At 50.3% G+C, this 18,185-nt stretch overlaps 1 protein-coding gene across 1 annotated transcript in view; it reads left to right on the plus strand.

Annotated features, from left to right (window-relative positions):
* Positions 1-18,185, plus strand: part of USH2A (usherin) — a 534,168-nt gene that overhangs the window by 489,774 nt on the left and 26,209 nt on the right. The window contains exons 64-70 of the mRNA XM_036277426.1: positions 2,794-3,003; positions 4,736-4,974; positions 6,174-6,382; positions 7,701-7,877; positions 9,115-9,198; positions 12,720-12,964; positions 17,477-17,698. Of these exons, the coding sequence (XP_036133319.1) occupies positions 2,794-3,003; positions 4,736-4,974; positions 6,174-6,382; positions 7,701-7,877; positions 9,115-9,198; positions 12,720-12,964; positions 17,477-17,698 (1,386 nt within the window). The remainder of the gene's footprint in view (positions 1-2,793; positions 3,004-4,735; positions 4,975-6,173; positions 6,383-7,700; positions 7,878-9,114; positions 9,199-12,719; positions 12,965-17,476; positions 17,699-18,185) is intronic.

The following is an 18,185-nucleotide window of genomic DNA, read 5'->3' on the forward strand; positions in this document are numbered from 1 at the left end:
ATAGAATGGATAGGATAGGATAGAATAGAATAGAATAGAACAGAACAGAATAGAATAGAATAGGTAGAACAGAATGGATTGAATAAAACGAGTAGAATAGAATGGATAGAATAGAATAGAATGGATAGGATAGGATAGAATAGGTAGAACAGAATGGATAGAACAGAATGAATAGAATAGAATGGATAGAATAGAATAAATAGAATGAATAGGATAGGATAGAATAGAATAGAATAAGTAGAACAGAATGGATTGAATAGACCTAGTAGAATAGAATGGATAGAATAGAATGAATTGGATAGGATAGGATAGAATGAATAGAATAGATGAATAAAATAGAAGCTAGATGAAGTAGGCAAATCTATGTCTGTTAATAAGATATTTGTTTCATGATTTCTGTACTGATTCATTCAAATGAAAAGATCAGGGCACATTGCCCCAAATTTCCCATGTAAGATCTCTGCTGCTTCTTGCCCCATTCCATAAAGATGGACCCCAAACTTGAGGCCATTGTCTCTCAGTGGAAATCATAAGCATAACCTCTTTGCATTTTTATTCTGAACAATGAACTACACTCAGTTCCTTTCTCTCTTGTTTAGCTGGGCGAAGACAAAAGTCCACAGCAGTGTGCACCTCCGCAGGGAGAGGCGGGGACAATGTCACTGTCTGTCCCCCTGTTCTTTCGGTGGTTTGGTGAAACAGAAACACTGCCTCATGGTTCCAGTTGTGTGGAGTCCATCATGCTCATGATCTCAGTCGGCTTTGTCTTGGTTGTAACTGCTTTCATTTTCAGAGCGGTGCATGTAAATAGGCTGATCCTGCTTTGCATAAGCATGTTGATTTATATGAATGCTATTTTGATCTCAAATTGATTGAATACTGAAAAGAAAGACTAGGGGAAATTGAGCACCAGATTCTGAAGGTCTCCTGTCAAAGACAAAGATACTAGCTCCTCCACATATTGCCAGCTAGGGTGTGGAGTTTCCTATTGGCCCATTTTTAGAAGAGAGGATTTCTAAAGAAATACGGTGAGTCCGGCTGGTGTGGCTCAGTGGTTGAGCATCGACCTATGCACCAAGAGGTCATCGGTTCGATTCCTGGTCAGGGCACATGCCCAGGTTGTGGGCCCGATCCCCAGTGGGGGGCGTGCAGGAGGCGGCTGATCCATGTATCTCTCTCACATCAATGTTTTTGTCTCTCTCTCCCTTCCTCTCTCTGTGAGAAATCAATAAAAACATATATATATGTGTGTGTGTATATATATATATACACACATACATATATATATATATATATATTTTTTTTTTTTTTTTAAGTGTTTATCAGAGAGAATTCCGTGCAGGTCCTGTAACTTCCGTCACCTTGAATGAGAGAGAGGGACATTTTTGGATCCTCGGTTTCCTCGCCTGTGAAAGTGGGCTACTGATGCTTTCTCCAGCCACCCTGCACGGTGGTGTTGGGAGGACTAAATCAGCCAGCTAATGTGCTTTGTAAAGTGTGCAGCGTGTACACATGCAAGTCATCTCTATGCGAATGATGAGAGGCTGCAGCAGAACTCTAAAACGAGCAGGTCCAGCCTGTAAGTGGGTTAGTCCTCTCTTAGAAGTTTGGGGCTTCTGGTGATGCTGTCAGCAAGGGCTTGGGGACTCGCACCAGACAGCAACCCGGGAGCAATTCAGCACCTGACGTTTTACTCCCCAAAGGGATCCCTCCACCCCCAAAGTGTGGAAACACTCAGAGGAGTTGGCCTAAAAGTTTCAAAGATATTATTGATGCCAAAGCAAACAAAAATGAAACAAAACTCTCACTGCAGAGTATTCTCCTACATTTTTTCCTAAATGTCTCAGATTTTGAAAGTTCTGCATGGTTTTTTAGAAAGTATGGACTGTAGGATCAAACAAGTTCTCCAGCTGTGTCTTCAAAAGCTCTGGTCAAGTTTGGATAACTGGATGGATGGATGGATGGATGAATGGATGGATGGATACATAGACACATAGATAGGTGCATAGATAGATTGATAGATAGATAGATAGATAGATAGATAGATAGATAGATAGATAGATAGACAGACAGAAGACACCAGTTGAGAAAAAAATAATTTCTGGAGTTAGACTACACAAGATCAAAGCTTACTAAGGAATACTGGTACTCCTAGACACGCAGACAGTCTTCTTGTATTGTCATTTAGATCTATCATTCTGATTGATCACGGTGTGGTTGGCTGTTATTGGGCCTAATTTAACCCTATACACTCACACATCCATCTCCTCTGTCTATTGTACCTGACATTCTACAAATTACTTACTCATGCAAATGATGACCTCAGGCAACCTTTTAGGATATTCGTGTTTAATTATACAAATAGTTCTTGATAAATAAGATTATACTTTCTTCCATATGTTTATTGCCTCCTTGATGAAAGGAAAATCTAATTTTTATGCAGATTTGCGTGGACGGTGTTTAAGAATTGCTGAGCGTCAAGCAGTCTGTAGAGTCACTGGTTTGCAGAAGCCGACAAAAATCACCCCACCTCCGGCCCAGAGATGGGTAGTTTTCATCAGGCTTAAATCAGCTGCTGCCTTCCGAAACTAGGGTTCCCCAGCGGCCCCTCTGTGTTCATGCCGGCAAAGGCAAAAAAAAAAAAAAGAGGAAGAGCCAATTTCCTTGGTGATGACATAGTTGCAGAACCAAAGTGTGTCTCGTTCTGTTGTGTCCGGTCGCAGTGGGTTGCCAACGGCTTTTCAGCCTGAGATGGTCTTGCTGTTGACTAGTCTTACTGATTTCTCTTGGAAGGTCTGGGCAGTGAATTCTGCCGGAAAAGCTTCCAGTAACTGGACATGGTGTAGAACTGGACCTGCCCCCCCAGAAGGCCTCAAGGCCCCCCGGTTCCATGCGGTGTCTTCCACCCAAGCCGTGGTCAACATCAGTGTCCCCAGGCAGCCCAATGGCGTCGTCAGTCTCTACAGAGTGTTCTCCGGCGACCCCGGCGGGGTGGCGGTGGTGGTGAGTAGCAGACTGCCCTGAACTGACAGTCCTGGACTGGTTGCTTTGCTTTTCTTTTCAAATAAACTGGGATACCCTTGCTGTTGTTTCTCCTTGCTCCTTGTTTCTCATCCACCTGTTCTCAGTGGCCGTGTGGTGAACTTAGTGGCACAATGGACTCTATGTGAAGACATAGTGATGAGCGTTAAGACAGATACAGAAAATATGGAAATGCTCATGGGTAGAATTGCTAGAGGTCGTATTAAAGACTCCACAAATGTCGTAAGAAACCGAAGACTTCAGGGATAATAAAATCAAATGGATTCAGTCATCAAAGGCCGGTCCAAGGCTTGATGCAGTAGCGGCCGATAGTAAGGGGCAGACAGGCCATTGTTGATGGAGTAAATGTTACTCTGAAAAAGAAAAAATAGAGCAAAGAATATCCTTGGAATCCTCGATTTGACATTTGAAAAATCTCTGGTAACACCCTGGAATTTCAGTCTTTCTTTGGGTGACTTGGAGAAAATACAGATCCCCGGATTACATTATAAGTGATTTAGACCAATTTAGGGAACAGTTTGGACACATGTGGAGGCCGGAGCACCCAGTTCGCAGGACAACTCTCAGATGCAAGGGAGGTCTCCCGCTGAATGTTAAAGGGACATTAGCATATTTCCTACAGGGCTTCGTAGTCAATAAATATAGATGATGTAAATACAATCAGCCCTTGATTATCCATGCTTATACAATGATAATATTAATAAAGTAAGATAATTTATATTTGTAGTGCATTGTATGCAATTTTTTTTTCAATAACGGGTAGTTCTTCTTAATTATATGTTGTGTATGTCAATGTGAAAATTAGTTTCCAGTTTCTGAAGGCTTCTGTTCCAAAGAGGAGTTAATCAAACCACAACGAGGTAAAAAAAAAATACATATTTTTTTTGGCTCCAAAGAAACCAGAAACTTTATAATGTAACAAGGATAAACTGAGAAAAGGAATGTGATATTTCACATACTTGACACCCTCCAAGAAAAAGGTGGACTACCAATCTCTTAAATATACCTAAACTATATACAATATACAAATATATGAAATTTTGATTTTAAGATCTTAAATACCCAACTCTAACATGGATTTGAAGGGCTTTTTGACCTCAAAATGATATGCATATAACAATGGCAGAATATGGATTTCACTGCATGTTGACAAGGAATATAATTCAAATAAGATTTTCTTTTTTAAAAAGGCATCATCGTTTTCTATTTTATTTAAGGGGAAACTCTGCAAAACGACCATCTATTTACAGAAGAGTGATTTGAAGACATTATGGTTTTCTTTACAGAATGGTCCGCGTTTAAAAAATTCTGCATTTCAGCCTTCCACTATCACTATAATCCACTGAACTACCTGTATCAAAGGCAGTTTCTCTGAGGGTCACAGAGTTTGGCCAGTATTTTGTGCTTTGGTGCCGTTTTCTCATTTCCTTCGAAGGTAATGGACAGTGACGGCCTGGCGCTATCCGTCCTGTCACCTCGACTTCCGTCCGAGGAATCTGTACGCTTGTGCCTGTCTCCGTCATGCCCGTCCTGGGTCGGTTCCTTCCTGCAGGGTAAATACGGGCTGCGTCCACCGTGCATCTCCCAGACCACCTGGTGGTGCCCGAGTCGCCGCAGGTGGGGTAGCTGATGCAGATGTGTCACTGGCCCGAGGTCTGGGACCTGGCCTCATCGGGTCTTCTCTGTCCTGCAGCTGTCGGAAGGCACAGCCCCCCAGCAGACCCTCCACGGCCTGCAGCCCTTCACCTCCTACGTCATCGGGGTGGAGGCCTGTACCTGTTCCCATTGCTGCAGCCGAGGGCCGGTGGCCGAGCTGAGGACACACCCCGCGCCACCCCGGGGCCTGTCCTCCCCCCAAATCCAGACGCTGGCCTCAAGGACAGCCTCCATCCAGTGGCGTCCCCCCCTCTTCCCCAACGGTGTCATCCAAAGGTAATTGGCCAGCCAGAAGGACAAATAACCCAGAACACGGCAGGTGTCCAGACATAGCCAGCTCCCCTCTAGAAGGACTTGCTGGTTGAACAAGTACCCAGAGCAAACTGACCAGGTCTGTGCAGTTCAGTGGCAATATCCCCAACAAAGTGTTTAAATCACAGTATCAGCTAAGGCTAGAAAGGAGGACCACAAAATCGGCTTTAAATACAGTGATACCTCGGTTCTCGAACGCCTCGGATTTCGACCAAATCGGTATTCGACCAGGAGATTCGAGAAACTTTTGTCTCGGAATCCGAACAAATATTTGGAACTCGAACTTCCGAGATGAGCCGAGTTGAGCCGAATGGCGTTCATTCGGCCCAGCGCGCCTTGCTCGCGTCATCAGTGTGAGTGCAGAGAGAGAGTCACGCTGTGTGGAGAGAGTCACGCTTTACACTGAATTTAACCCTTAGACATACTGTACACTTTTATTTCTTGTTGAGACTTATGTTTTTCTACATATTATATACAAATTAGGCCAGTAAATAGGCATTTTCTGGGGCTTGGAACGAATTAATCCAGTTTCCATTATTTCCTATTGGGTTTCATTGCTTCGGTTCTCAAACAATTCGGTTCTCGACCGTCCTCCTGGAACGAATTATGTTCGAGAACCGAGGTATCACTGTATAAGAAAGACGATGCCACGTGTTTGCACCCACTGAAGGAATTTGCTCCTCCTCGTGGCTCTTGGATGATCCATTCTGCAGCCTCCGCTGGGAAGGGACATTCTGGGGTTCAATCAGAATTTCCTTGATCTAATTTAAAAGGTTAAAATGAACCACTGTTTGAAAGAACAAAGAAGTTCTTTCACTCGAAATAATCGGGAGGAAAAAGATTTTCTGTTTTCAGCAGAGGAGAACCATTGGATCCGTCTCCTCTAAAAACAGAGAAATAGCTCATCTCTACCAACAGGGATGGCTAGTCGGGGGGTGGACAGCAACACCGGTATTTATGTGGCTTCTCTTACCATTCCTGCCGCTCGTTTCTAACGGCATCAAATAAACTGTGTCTGGGAGCAGTAGCCCGCGAACGGGAATTTCGAAGAGCTTGTAGTTCAGTGAAAACAAAAGCTCTTCCTGCGAAATAGAGCTAGTTTTCCAAGAGAGTTAAACGGATTCCGCAGCCCGTTTTCTCTGGATGTGTGTGTATTCTTCCAGCTACGAGCTCCGGCTGCACAGGACATGCCCTCCCCGTGCAGACGCGCCCTGCACCCCCAGCCAGCCCGAGACGAGGTACAGGGGGCCAGGGCTGAACGCCAGCCTGGGGGATCTCCAGCCTTATACGACCTACAGGCTGAGAGTCTTGGCCCACAACGAGGCGGGCACTGCGGCCTCTGAATGGACCACCTTCACCACCCAGAGAGAAGGTGAGCAGGTGCGGCCGCCACCATAAGCCAGAGACCTTAAGAGGGGGGTGGGTGAGGCTAGCCCTGAAGAGCGGGGAGTGCCGGACGGATGTCATTTTGGAAGAGGATAGCCAGTGTATCTCCAATGCTCGCTTCTCTCTTTTCTTAAAAGCCGATTTAGTGTATAGGTGGACCTTAGCGCTGTTGCAAATGTATTGATTATTTTGGAGAAAAGACGATCTCATGAAATAAATCTCTCCTGCCTTGATACGGTGATATGGGATTCCTTCATGTGTTTCTCCAAAAAATTATTCGTTGAAAAGATGAGCCTCGTCCCGCCAGTGTGGCTCAGGGGTTGAGCGTCGACCCTGCACCAAGAGGTCGTCCGTTCAAATCCCGGTCAGGACACATGCCCAGGTTGTGGGCCCCATCCCCAGTGGGGGGCATGCAGGAGGCAGCCAATCGATGTTCTCGCTCATCGATGTTTGTATCTCTCTCTCCCTCTCACATCCTCTCTCTCTAAAACCAATAAAGGGAAAAAAAAACTTAAAAAATAATAAATAAAAGATGAGCCTCCGTTAAAGATTCTTTCTCCTTTGTTTAAAGCAAGGAGCTAAAATGCAAAAGGAGAATCGTGCCTGCGAAATGCTCCCAATGTCGCTTCTGTATCAGGGAGAACACTTAGGAGACCCGAGCCTGATTGTGTACTGATGGACTGCGCCCCTGATTGATTAGCGAGGGCAATGAGTTATTATCCTCGCATCACTATTCGAAGGCTCTTTAACATTCTTGGAAAACAAACTAATGGTTCAAGAAAAAGCTTTAAAAATAAATGGGTGCCATGCAGACATAATTCACCATCTCTGCAGCTGGGTTTGGAGAAAAAAATATATATATATTAACTTCATCTAGTCCTTGGGGCTTTAGAGCAATAAATATTGATTTGATATGAAAAATAGCTATCTCGTGTAGTTAATAGTGTTAAGGATACTTTACCTGTTAAAAGAGGGGAAAAGCAACAAAATATGAGCTCCAGGGTTATGTCGGGGAGCCGAACCATTGTATGTGAGTAGTTTTGTTTCATAAAACACCACTCTCCATTGATTTTGGGGGAAGAGCAGGTGCAATATTGCTGAGAAAACATCACCCACAGTTCCCACTGGTGTTCTTTTCTCCTCCGGGGCCCGTTTTTTGAAAACGCTGAGGACAATATAAAGGATTCCGGCAATACCAAAACAAGATGTTGTTGGTCATATATATTTTTAAAAGGTACACACACACGCACACGCGCACGCACTCAGAGGTGCCCGTGTCCGTAACATGCAGCTCCTTCCCGCAGGACCTCAGTACCGAGCCCCGTTCTCGGTGACCAGCAACTTGACCGTGGTGTGTGTCAACTGGAGTGACTCTTTCCTCCTGAACGGCCCGCTGAGGGAGTTTACGCTGAGCGATGGAGGCGAGCGCGTGTACCGCGGCCGGGACACCAGCCTGTACATCCCAAGGACGGCCGACAGAAGTGAGTGCCTGCCTTTTGCTTCTCCGTGTGGAAGGCGCCCGGTTCCCTGGTGGCCCTTGAGGGTCACTCCGAGCGGTGGCCAGAGGGGGCTCGCCATTACAGTGTCCTAGTTGAAGTGGCCACTTCTGGTGGCGAAGTGACTGCTCGGAGTGGCTAAGATTTTCCTTCCTACTTGCCGCCTGAGCGTTGACCTCACAGTGCGGGAGAGGGCTGCCCCCCAGTGACTTGAGTGTCCCCAGAAAGGAACCAGGCCACAGGGCAGGTTGTGTCACAAGAGGAATCATGCCCACGGGCCGTCACGTGTCCACTGTGTCTGCAGCCTCCAGCGCAGCCGGACGAGGCAGTGGCCCCGGCTCCTGGGGACCCGGAGGAGGGGCTCCCTTAACCTCCCTGGTGTCTGTCCTAGACACCACCCTTTCCCTCCGACACTGAATTCTCCCTCCTGTTTAATCACGGCCTTGCCGGGGCCAGTCTTGTTTTCCAACTGAGAAGCGGAAGAGTTTTACAAGGTGTAAAGTATCTTCTAATGATCCAGGTGAACCATTTTAAGCAATCTGCATTACGTGATGAACTAATTAGTGTGTTTCTGTTTCCCATTTCCTTGAAAACACTGTCTATTCTGGCTGACAGCGCCATCAGGGAGCCCCGGCGTTGCATGTGTGGCATTTGAAAGTTATCAGTGTTTTTACAACAGCCGGGCTGCACATTTTCGTGGTCACAGTGCTTGGTCGCCCGGGCAGCTGGTTGTGACGGGAAGCTGGCCCGACCGTGGGGTCCTGGCCACTGACCGTCTGCGTGGACATGTAGGGCCGCTGCCCCCTGGTTGCTGGCTGTTGAAAGCAGCATTCAGATCATTTGATTTGCGTGATCCCTTTGAGCTCTCCTGCCCAGGAGAAGCTCTGGGTCACTTCGTGAAGGTCCACCTGTGTGTTCTGCAGGAACAGGTATAGACCGTGTGCAGAACAAGGTGCACGCCGTGCATCACCCTTTCTCCTCTGGGGATTCCTTCCCTTCGTTGTGAAAGTTCTCAGCGTCTTCAGTTCTATTACTAAGATATAAGCCATTGCACCAATTATAGCTCGATAATGATAACATTAGAATAAGTGGGTGTCAGGTAAAACCCCACCCTTAGCCCTGGAATTCTGTCTTCAGACTTTTTCACACTGTGGCCGTTGTTCTAAAAGTGTGCTGGCTGTCTGTGGGTGTTGGGTGACCGAGCCCCTTACCTTCTGTCCAGCCTTCCTGTTCCAGGTCACGTGCTCCACGGAGGAAGGAAGCGTCAGGACGCCTGTGATCCAATACGACACCGCCACTGGACTCGGTAAGCGTTTCCCTCCCTCGCGTGGCGTGTGGAGCAGCGCCCGCTCCTTCTTCTAAAGACACATGTGTACGTTTGCTCTGCACACGTGCTTATGTTTGCTCTGCACACGTGTGTATATTTGCTCTGCACACATGCGTATATTTGCTCTGCACACGTGCATATGTTCTGCACACATGTGTGTTTACTCTGCACACGTGTGTGTTCTGTACATGCGCATGTTTGCTCTGCACTCATGTGTATGCTTGCTCTGCATACATATGTGTATGTTCTGCACACATGCGTATGTTTGCTCTGCACATGTGTGTATGTTCTGCACACATGCGTATGTTTGCTCTGCACGTGTGTGCATGTTCTGCACACATGCCTGTTTGTTCTATACATGTGAGTATGTTTGCTCTGCACATGTGTGTATGTTCTGCACACGTGCCTATGTTTGTTCTGTACATGTGCATATGTTCTGTGCATGTGTATGTTCTGCACACGTGCCCTGGTACATGAGCAGAAGCGACGGGCAGGAATTGTGTGAAGTGTTGCACGAAATCTTCACAGTCCTCATGGAACTGACATTAGGCAAAGAGCCAGGAGGACACTTAAAATACCGAATCATTGACTTGTAGGCACATAGAAATGACAAAACATCTCCCCTACCCACAGATTCTGTCAAAAAAGACCTACATATATGACTGTGTTTCCCCAAATAAATGATTTATAGAGAACATCAGAGGAAAGAGCTCAAAGAAGAGAGAAACGGCTCGAGTACCAATTCCTGTTGATCATAACGATAATAATATTCCAGAGTCAGAGCCTGAGATGGTGACCTTGGGAAATTCCTGTCCTAGGCCCTCCGTGAAAGACGATGACCAACTATGAACACCGAGTAATGTAGCTGAAGAGATGAAATGTTAATTTTTATGGAGCATCTTTTAACTTGAGTTCTACCCACAATCTTGAATCTAACTGTGACGCTTAACAGTGTTACAGGGCACATTACGAGAAATGCTACATCTTTTCCGTTAGAACAGAATTGGAACTGATAACCTTGTTTTAAAGTCCAGTTAATGATGTTATATCACATTTGTATGCATACATAGTTGCTTTTTAAAATTTTATTTTTCTTATTTATTTTTAGAGGGAGAGAGATAGAAACATTGATGAGAGAGAACATCGACTGGCCGCCTCCTGCATGCCCCCCACTGGGGATTTGGCCCACAACCTGGGCATGTGCCCTGTCGGGAGTTGAACCGGCGACCTCTTGGTGCAGGGGTCAACACTCAACCAGTGAGCCACACCGGCCAGGCCATAGTTGCTTTTATTTTTAATACACATGTCCAAAAATTCTGAAATGTAGGTGAACATACATATTATCATCAAGAATAGTTTCAATATGTAAAATGATAAAATTAGTTATTGTATCCAGACTTTGCGGGTCTGGATGCCACGTAAAAGTCCTTCCAGCACCGACACAATTCCCCCTGCGGAGCCTGTCTGCTTTTATTTAGTAACGGCCGGAATCGAGCAGACCTGATCTGATGTGATTTTAGCAACTCCAGTGTCTTCTCAGTGGACAGAGGGGGGCCTGGGGGACCCCAGAACTCACCCAAGAATGCTCCGCCGGCTCACGCCTACGATGAGAATGTGAGCGGGGTTTTGCTGTGGGTTTCTGGCCAACAGAGTACTTTATTTTATTTTATCTTTTTTAAGCACTGATTTTCAAATGTAGGTTTGTAGAAGAATCACCTCCCAGGCCTATTTCACAGATGCAGAATCAGGACGGCCCCGGCAACAAGCCCGAGTCAGTGGTCCGGGACCCCACGCTGACCGAAACCCACTGAGGGGTGGAGTCCCCTCAAATGAAAGGGGACTTGGAAAGGACAGGTTTCCACCGATGAAAGAGGGACACTGAGGACCGTGCAGAGTTATGGAAAAGTCCAAGATGCACCGTCCAATTCGTGTGCATTGTCAGTTTCAATTTTTATGACATAACTTTTTCAGTGTTGCTGGCCCCGTACCCGAAGGCAACCTTCAAGCCGGAAGGCCCGGCACGGCTCCCTGCCCTCCTGCCGTTCTGGGGGCTGCTTCCTTCCCGGGGCTTCCCTCAGGCAGGCTGCCCTACACTTCCCTGTGTCCTCTCCAGCAAGGGGCCCGCTGGGGACGTCAGATCAGCTTCCGGAGTCGCAGCAGCCCTGTGCCGCGCACAGAGGAACTCAACCTCTCGAGGGTATGACCACGGTGGTGGTTTTATTGCAACAATATAACACACATTAGCTCCTAATTGGGGCACTTCGGACCTGCTGGAGCTTGGTCAGAGCTTGGACCCCAACTCTTCATTTTTGAGATGGGGGGCAGAACCCCAGAGAGGCAAAGTGACTCTTTTAACCATGGGGCTACCAGAGTGGACTTCAGGGTCACCATGTAATATCCTCCTTCTCAGGAGGTTCAAATCTTCGTTTTAGAGACTTTCTCCCCCTCCTCAAAGTCCTCACCCCAATCTGAACGCCCCCCTGTACTTCTCCCCTAGAATGTGGGTGTGACGTGCCAAGCAGGCCTACCCAGTGGTCGAGGTGCTCAGAAGGGGGACGTTTGTCCAAGGCATTTGCGGCTGTGTCTGTCTGTCCTTTCTCCTCTGGGCCGCCAGCAGGTGCTGCAGCTGGGGACGGAGGCGGGGTGATCTGAGACCCTCTCAGCTCAGTCTGTGTCCTGCCCTGCAGTGACCCCTGGGGGTGACCTCTGCAAGCCTTTCCCCCATCTGCCCGGCTCATTCCCGCTGTCCCCGCAGCCACAGTCTCGATGGTCCCCTGTCCCCCTTCCTTCGTCCTGTGACGCCCCACACAGGCCTGGCACAGGGTCAGTGCTCACTAAACACGAGAGGCACCCATCAGCCACCTGTGCGGAGAATCCCATTGGCTGAACTCCCGACAGGTGCACAGGTCCAGGGTGTGTCCCATCGCGAAGGACTTTTCCACGGCCAGTCCTCCAGGGCCCTGAGGGGGGACTTACGGGGCCTCGGCTGCTGACCATGCGGCCACGGGGCAGGAACTGGAAAGACCACAGGTAGCAGTGAGCACCGCGACCCGACGTGTCCAAAGCCTGTTTGCACACAGCTTGTGAGGAGCAGGGCAGCTGCCGCAGGCTCGGGGACCTGGATCCCCAGCACTGACTGTGTGCCCTGTGGACACCCCGCAGGACTGTCAGTGAGGCTGGCCACCCCCAGAGTCCCCGGGCACTGCAGTGAAGCAGGCTTCCTCAAGGTTACCTTGGTAACCCCCTTTCGAAATCCCTCGCCCCCTCCCGCTGCCTTTCCCAGGATGAGCCAAGGCAGCGGCGATCTTCAGCCACTGGGCGTCAGCCAGGGCTCCGAGGAGGACGTGGCCTCCTCCTTGGGTCCCCCAGCCCGACTCCAGCAAGCACCCTGAGACCCTCTGCTGCTGCTTCCCGGTCCTTCCTGCTGACTGCCGGGCTGGGGGCAGGGAGTGGGGGCCCGCCCCTGGAGTAACCTCTCCCTCCTCCGCCCCGTCCTGCAGGCCTGGTGCTGACCACCCCGGGAGGGAAGAAGGGGGCCGGGGGCCGAGGCGCCGAGTTCTACAGCGAGCTGTGGTTCATCGTCCTGATGGCGGTCCTGGGCTTGATTCTGTTGGCCATCTTCCTGTCCTTGATACTGCAGAGGAAAATCCACAAGGAGCCGTACGTCAGAGAGCGACCCCCGCTAGAGCCTGTTCAGAAGAGGGTGTCCCCACTGAGCATCTACCCGCCGGGGGACACGCACATGGTCTGTCCCTGCGCTGACCGGGATGCTTGCTGTTGAGGGGGGTGTGTCTGGAGCCATGGAAGCGGGGACCAGGGGTGCTCTCTGACGATGTGGGCGCCAGGGGCGGCGACCCCAGGACATCACTTTGGTGGCACGTTAAAATGCCCAGATGCTACAGACGAATGTCCATGTCTCCCACCAGTTCCCATGTTAAATCCTCATCCCCAATGGGATGGTTTTGGGGGACGGGGCCTCTGGAAGTGATTAGGTCCTGCGGGGTCCACCATCATGGGTGGGGTTTGTGACCTTATAGAAGAGGCTCCCAAGAGCTCCCCCGTCCCTTCCTGCACGAGAGGACACAGTGAGAGCACCCCCATCTGTGAGCCAGGAAGTGGGCCCCCACCAGATAGTCTGCGGAAACCTCGATGCTGAACGTCCATCCTCCAGCCCCCGGGAAGCAAGCCCCAGGCCGTGCTGTTCTGTGACAGCGCCCGAGGGGTACCTGGGAAGCTTTGGAAAGGACCATTGCCTGGGCTGTGTCCCCGAAATTCCGATTTGGTGGGTCCCGGGGCTCGGCATGCTGTTCTTGACTCCAAAAAGGGATTCTGGTGAGCAAGGAGGCATGGCTGCTTCTGCTCTGTGCGTGAGTGGGGACAGTGGGAGGAGGTGTGTCCTGAAGTCAGCCGGGGAATTTAGAGGGTCCAGGACTGGGCCCCTCGGGGGGATAGGGAGGGACGGACCTACCAGCAGCACCGGGTGTGCCCCTGCCCTGACACCCTGAGAGGGACGGCCAGCTGCAGTCCAACACCCCAAGGTGAGAGGTCAGCAAAGGCCTGGGGGTGAGGGTCCCACAAATGATCACGCAGGGGGCTCTTTCACAGAGCGCTCGTGGGGGAGGTTAAGGAATGGGATCCAGTGGGGCACAGAGCGCTCGTGGGGGAGGTGAAGGGACGGGATCCAGTGGGGCACAGAGCGCTCGTGGGAGAGGTGAAGGGACGGGACCCAGTGGGGCACAGAGCGCTCGTGGAGAGGTGAAGGGACGGGATCCAGTGGGGCACAGAGCGCTCGTGGGGGAGGTGAAGGGACGGGACCCAGTGGGGCACAGAGCGCTCGTGGAGAGGTGAAGGGACGGGATCCAGTGGGGCACAGAGCGCTCGTGGGAGAGGTGAAGGGACGGGATCCAGTGGGGCACAGAGCGCTCGTGGGGGAGGTGAAGGGACGGGACCCAGTGGGGCACAGAGCGCTCGTGGGAGAGGTGAAGGGATGGGATCCAGTGGGGCACAGAGCGCTCGTGGGAGAGGTGAAGGGACGGGACCCAGTGGGGCACAGAGCGCTCGTGGGGGAGGTGAAGGGACGGGACCCAGTGGGGCACAGAGCGCTCGGGGGGGGGGGAGGTGAAGGGACGGGATCCAGTGGGGCACAGAGCGCTTGTGGGAGAGGTGAAGGGACGGGATCCAGTGGGGCATCGGGTGTCCATCTGCAGGAGGAAAGACTGCGATTTTTTTTAAGTGTTTTTATTGATTTGAGAGAGAGGAAGGAAGAGGAAGAGAAACGTCAGTGAAAGAGAAAAACATTGATCGGCGGCCTCCTGCAAGCCCCCTACCAGGCATCAAGCCTACAACCTGGGCAGGTGCCCTGACCAGGAATCGAACCAGCGTCCTCTCGGTGCAGGGTCTGTGCTCAACCCCTGAGCCACACCGGCCAGGAAAGAATGTGATTTCTCATCCTCCCCAGGGCACGAGCAGGTTCCCCAGGCCGTGTGCCCACAGGGCTGCCCCCGCCCGAGGGGCACGTTCTCCCCCGTTTGCACGAAGGGTCTGTGTGAGCTCACAGCACCTTGAAGCTGACGTCACGGCCACCAGTCCCCATGTGTGGGCTTTTCCCAGCAGGCAGTTCTCTGAGGCTGACTGGGTGCCCTACAGGTCAACTTCAGTCTGACACTGTCTCCGGGGAGAGTGTCAGACCCCACAGGTCAATAGCCTGTCCCACAAAACACGCCCCCTCCCTTCAGATGCCAGTCACAAGTCCAGGTTGTCAGGTGGGCCTGTGACCGACCCGGTGCAGACTGGAGGTTCCGACGACCCCCTCCCTCCCTGGGTCGGGTTCATTTGCTAGAGTAGCTCACAGAACTCAGAGAAACGGTTCACTGACCGGATCACCGGTTTATTGTAAAGAGTGGAGGTCGGGAGCAGCCGGAGGGAAGAGATGCCCAGGCAAGGCCCGGGGGACGGGCACGAGGCTTCCGGGTCCTCTCCAGGTGCACCCCGGTCCCAGACCCTTCAGGTGCCCACCAACCCCAAGCTCTCAAACCCGTCCTTCTGGGTTTTTCTGGAGGCTTCATTCCATAGGCTTGAGTGAGGAAATCAGTGGCCATTAGGGACAGACTCAACCTCCAGCCAGGTCAGGGGGATTGGACTGAAACTCCCAACTCTAATCACGTGGTCTGTGCTCCAGGCCACCGCTGCCTCCTTAGGTGGGGCCTAGAGCCACCTCATTAACATGACAAGACAGCTTTGCTGCTGTCTCTGGACTTCCCCAGGGTGGTAGGTGCTCTGACCCGCCAGGGGGACAAACATCAAATACATTTCTAAGTCACAAAATCACGACAACACCACAACAAAGCATAGACATCTGGTCAAACTGCGTATGTTTCAACACTTTAAAAGCTAGAAATGAACCCTGCCGGTGTGGCTCAGAGGTTTAGTGTGGACCCCTGCACTAAGAGGTCACCGGTTCGATTCCCGGTTGGGGCACATGCCCAGGTCGGAGGCCAGATCCCCAGTGGGGGGCATGCAGGAGGCGGCCAGTCGATGTTCTCTCTCATCGATGTTTCCATCTCTTTCTCTCCTCCTCCCTTCCTCTCTCTCTAAAATCAATAATGGGAAAAAATTTAAATAAAAGCCAGAAATGAGTGAACAGCAGCCTCGTCCACCTCCCAGATCTCTTCCGCTTTCTAGGACCCACCAATGAGCAGTGGGTGAGCCCGACCAGGCTGTCATGCCCGAGCAGGCGTGTTGAGGACAGGGAAGGGCAGCGGTCCCTCTGTGGCCCGTGGTTTGTGGTCGGTGCGGAATGCAGCTATGCACAGATATATATGCGTATCCGCATCTCAGGACGGTGGTAGAGTATGCGCAGATATGTATGCATATCTGCATCTCAGGACGGTGGTGAGGTATGAGCAGGTATATATGCATATCCGCATCTAGGATGGTGGTGAGGTGTGAGCGGGTATGTATGCATATCCGCATGTAGGACGGTGGTATGAGTGGGTATGTATGCATATCCACATGTGGGACGGTGGTGAGGTATGAGCGGGTATGTATGCATATCCGCATGTAGGACGGTGGTATGAGTGGGTATGTATGCATATCCACATGTGGGACGGTGGTGAGGTATGCACAAGTTATGCTCTCACTAGGCAAAGACTGAGAATGAGCTTTGAACTGTCGCAAATGCTGACCACTGTCTCCCCATTCGCTCTCAGTTTGACTCTGTGGCCGATGTTTCTGACGCGTCCAGCAACGTTACGCTGAAGAGCTACACCATGCACCTGGAGGTAGCTGCAGGGCTGCATGGCTTGTGCATGGCCTTGTGCATGGCGTGTGCGCGTGGGGAGAGGCGGGCACACGGCCGAGACTGGGCCGGCTGAGTCGGAGCCCTCCGGTTCTTAACACATTGTCGGCCGCTCACGAGTCAACTCGGGTTGGCACCGCATTAGCTATTTCCATTTCTGAAACTCAGGGTCACACAGGATTGTTGTACATGTGACTCTTCGCCCTGAGGGTCGAAGTTCAAAAACCAGCACACCATCTGTATTCTTGAAGCAGCCAGGGAAGGGACATCTGCTGGCTCAGATGGGTGCAGCTCGGAACCTGACACCTCTGGTACCTCTAAGAGCTCCTTACACTGGCCCGCCTGTTAGCTTTCAGGGCAACTAAAAGACTACCTTTTAGAAAAAATAGTCACCAGTGTAAAAAAAAAAAAATCTAGTACGTGTAAAGTGTGTGTTTCAAAAGGTGATTGCTATACACTATACCACACACAAAAAATTACTAAAATATATAATATGTGTACAATATAATATGTAGCAGACATGTACAGTTTCATTGAAATTGATTATGTATAAAGTATACTGACGTTTATTTAGATTGTTTCACTTTCATACCCAGTTATGGAAAAATAGCCGGTGACACGAGAGAACTTCTGTGTAAAATTGCCGGCCAACAATGTGTTAAGAGCAGCTAGTTTTCTCACGACACATGCTAGGGGCTAAGCAGATTCTGGGCCCGAAGCAGTGAGCCCCCGTGTTTCTGATGTTAGTACCAGGCCTGATTTATTTTGGAGGCTGGACTCCTGCAACAAGGGGAAGGATGTGGGATGAGCAGAAAGAGAGGAAGGTCCCATTTCCCTACAGGGACCCAGGAATTCTCAAGTGCAGTACAGATGTGCTCACTTATGGGGACTGTGGGAGAACGTGGCTAACTGGGGGTGCTCTGAGGGTCCGTCAGTCACCAGCAACAACCTTCCCTGCAGGGACTGATGGATACTAAGATCCCGAGGTCTGGGGCACGCATGAGTCTCAGCAGCAACCGGAGCATCTCTGTCCTTCGAATTCCAAGTCAGAGCCAACTCAGCCAAACCTGTTCCCAGGGTGTCCTCCACCGCAGCGTCAGCCAACTCATGGACATTCAAGACAAGAAAGTCCTGATAGACGATTCGCTGTGGGAAACCATCCTAGGTCACAACAGTGGACTGGTGAGTGGAGTTCTCCACCCGGAGCCTTAGCTGAACGTCTCGGGAATATCGGTGGGGAGGGGGCGTGGCGCTACCTGCACCTGCACCTGCACCTGCACCCACCTGAGACACAGGTGCACCCTCAGTTGACCAAGCAGCTTCCTAGTGTCAGGATGATTATTTGATGACCAGGGTAGAAATGTTTTTTCAGCACACACGAGAACTCAAAAACCAAAAGCATGAGTAAGTGAAGAGACACCCTTGGGCAGAAAGGGATTGGAAACATAAATGGACTAAAATTAGGCGTAAAATACAAGCCCGTTTAAAAAAAAAAAAAAGTACAGCATCATCTTTTTCCTTCTGGTTTGTGGTCAGAGAAAATGAGCACAAAGCTCAATGGTTCATTTCCTAGAAAATCACAAGAGTAAAACGTTTATGACCTTGACCTTCCTTAATTCCAGTCCAGTGGGTACAAATGACTGAGTACAAGTTAACCTCCTCCTTGACT

This window comes from Molossus molossus, unplaced genomic scaffold, assembly GCF_014108415.1.
Source record: "Molossus molossus isolate mMolMol1 unplaced genomic scaffold, mMolMol1.p scaffold_m16_p_23, whole genome shotgun sequence".
Lineage (NCBI taxonomy): Eukaryota > Metazoa > Chordata > Mammalia > Chiroptera > Molossidae > Molossus > Molossus molossus.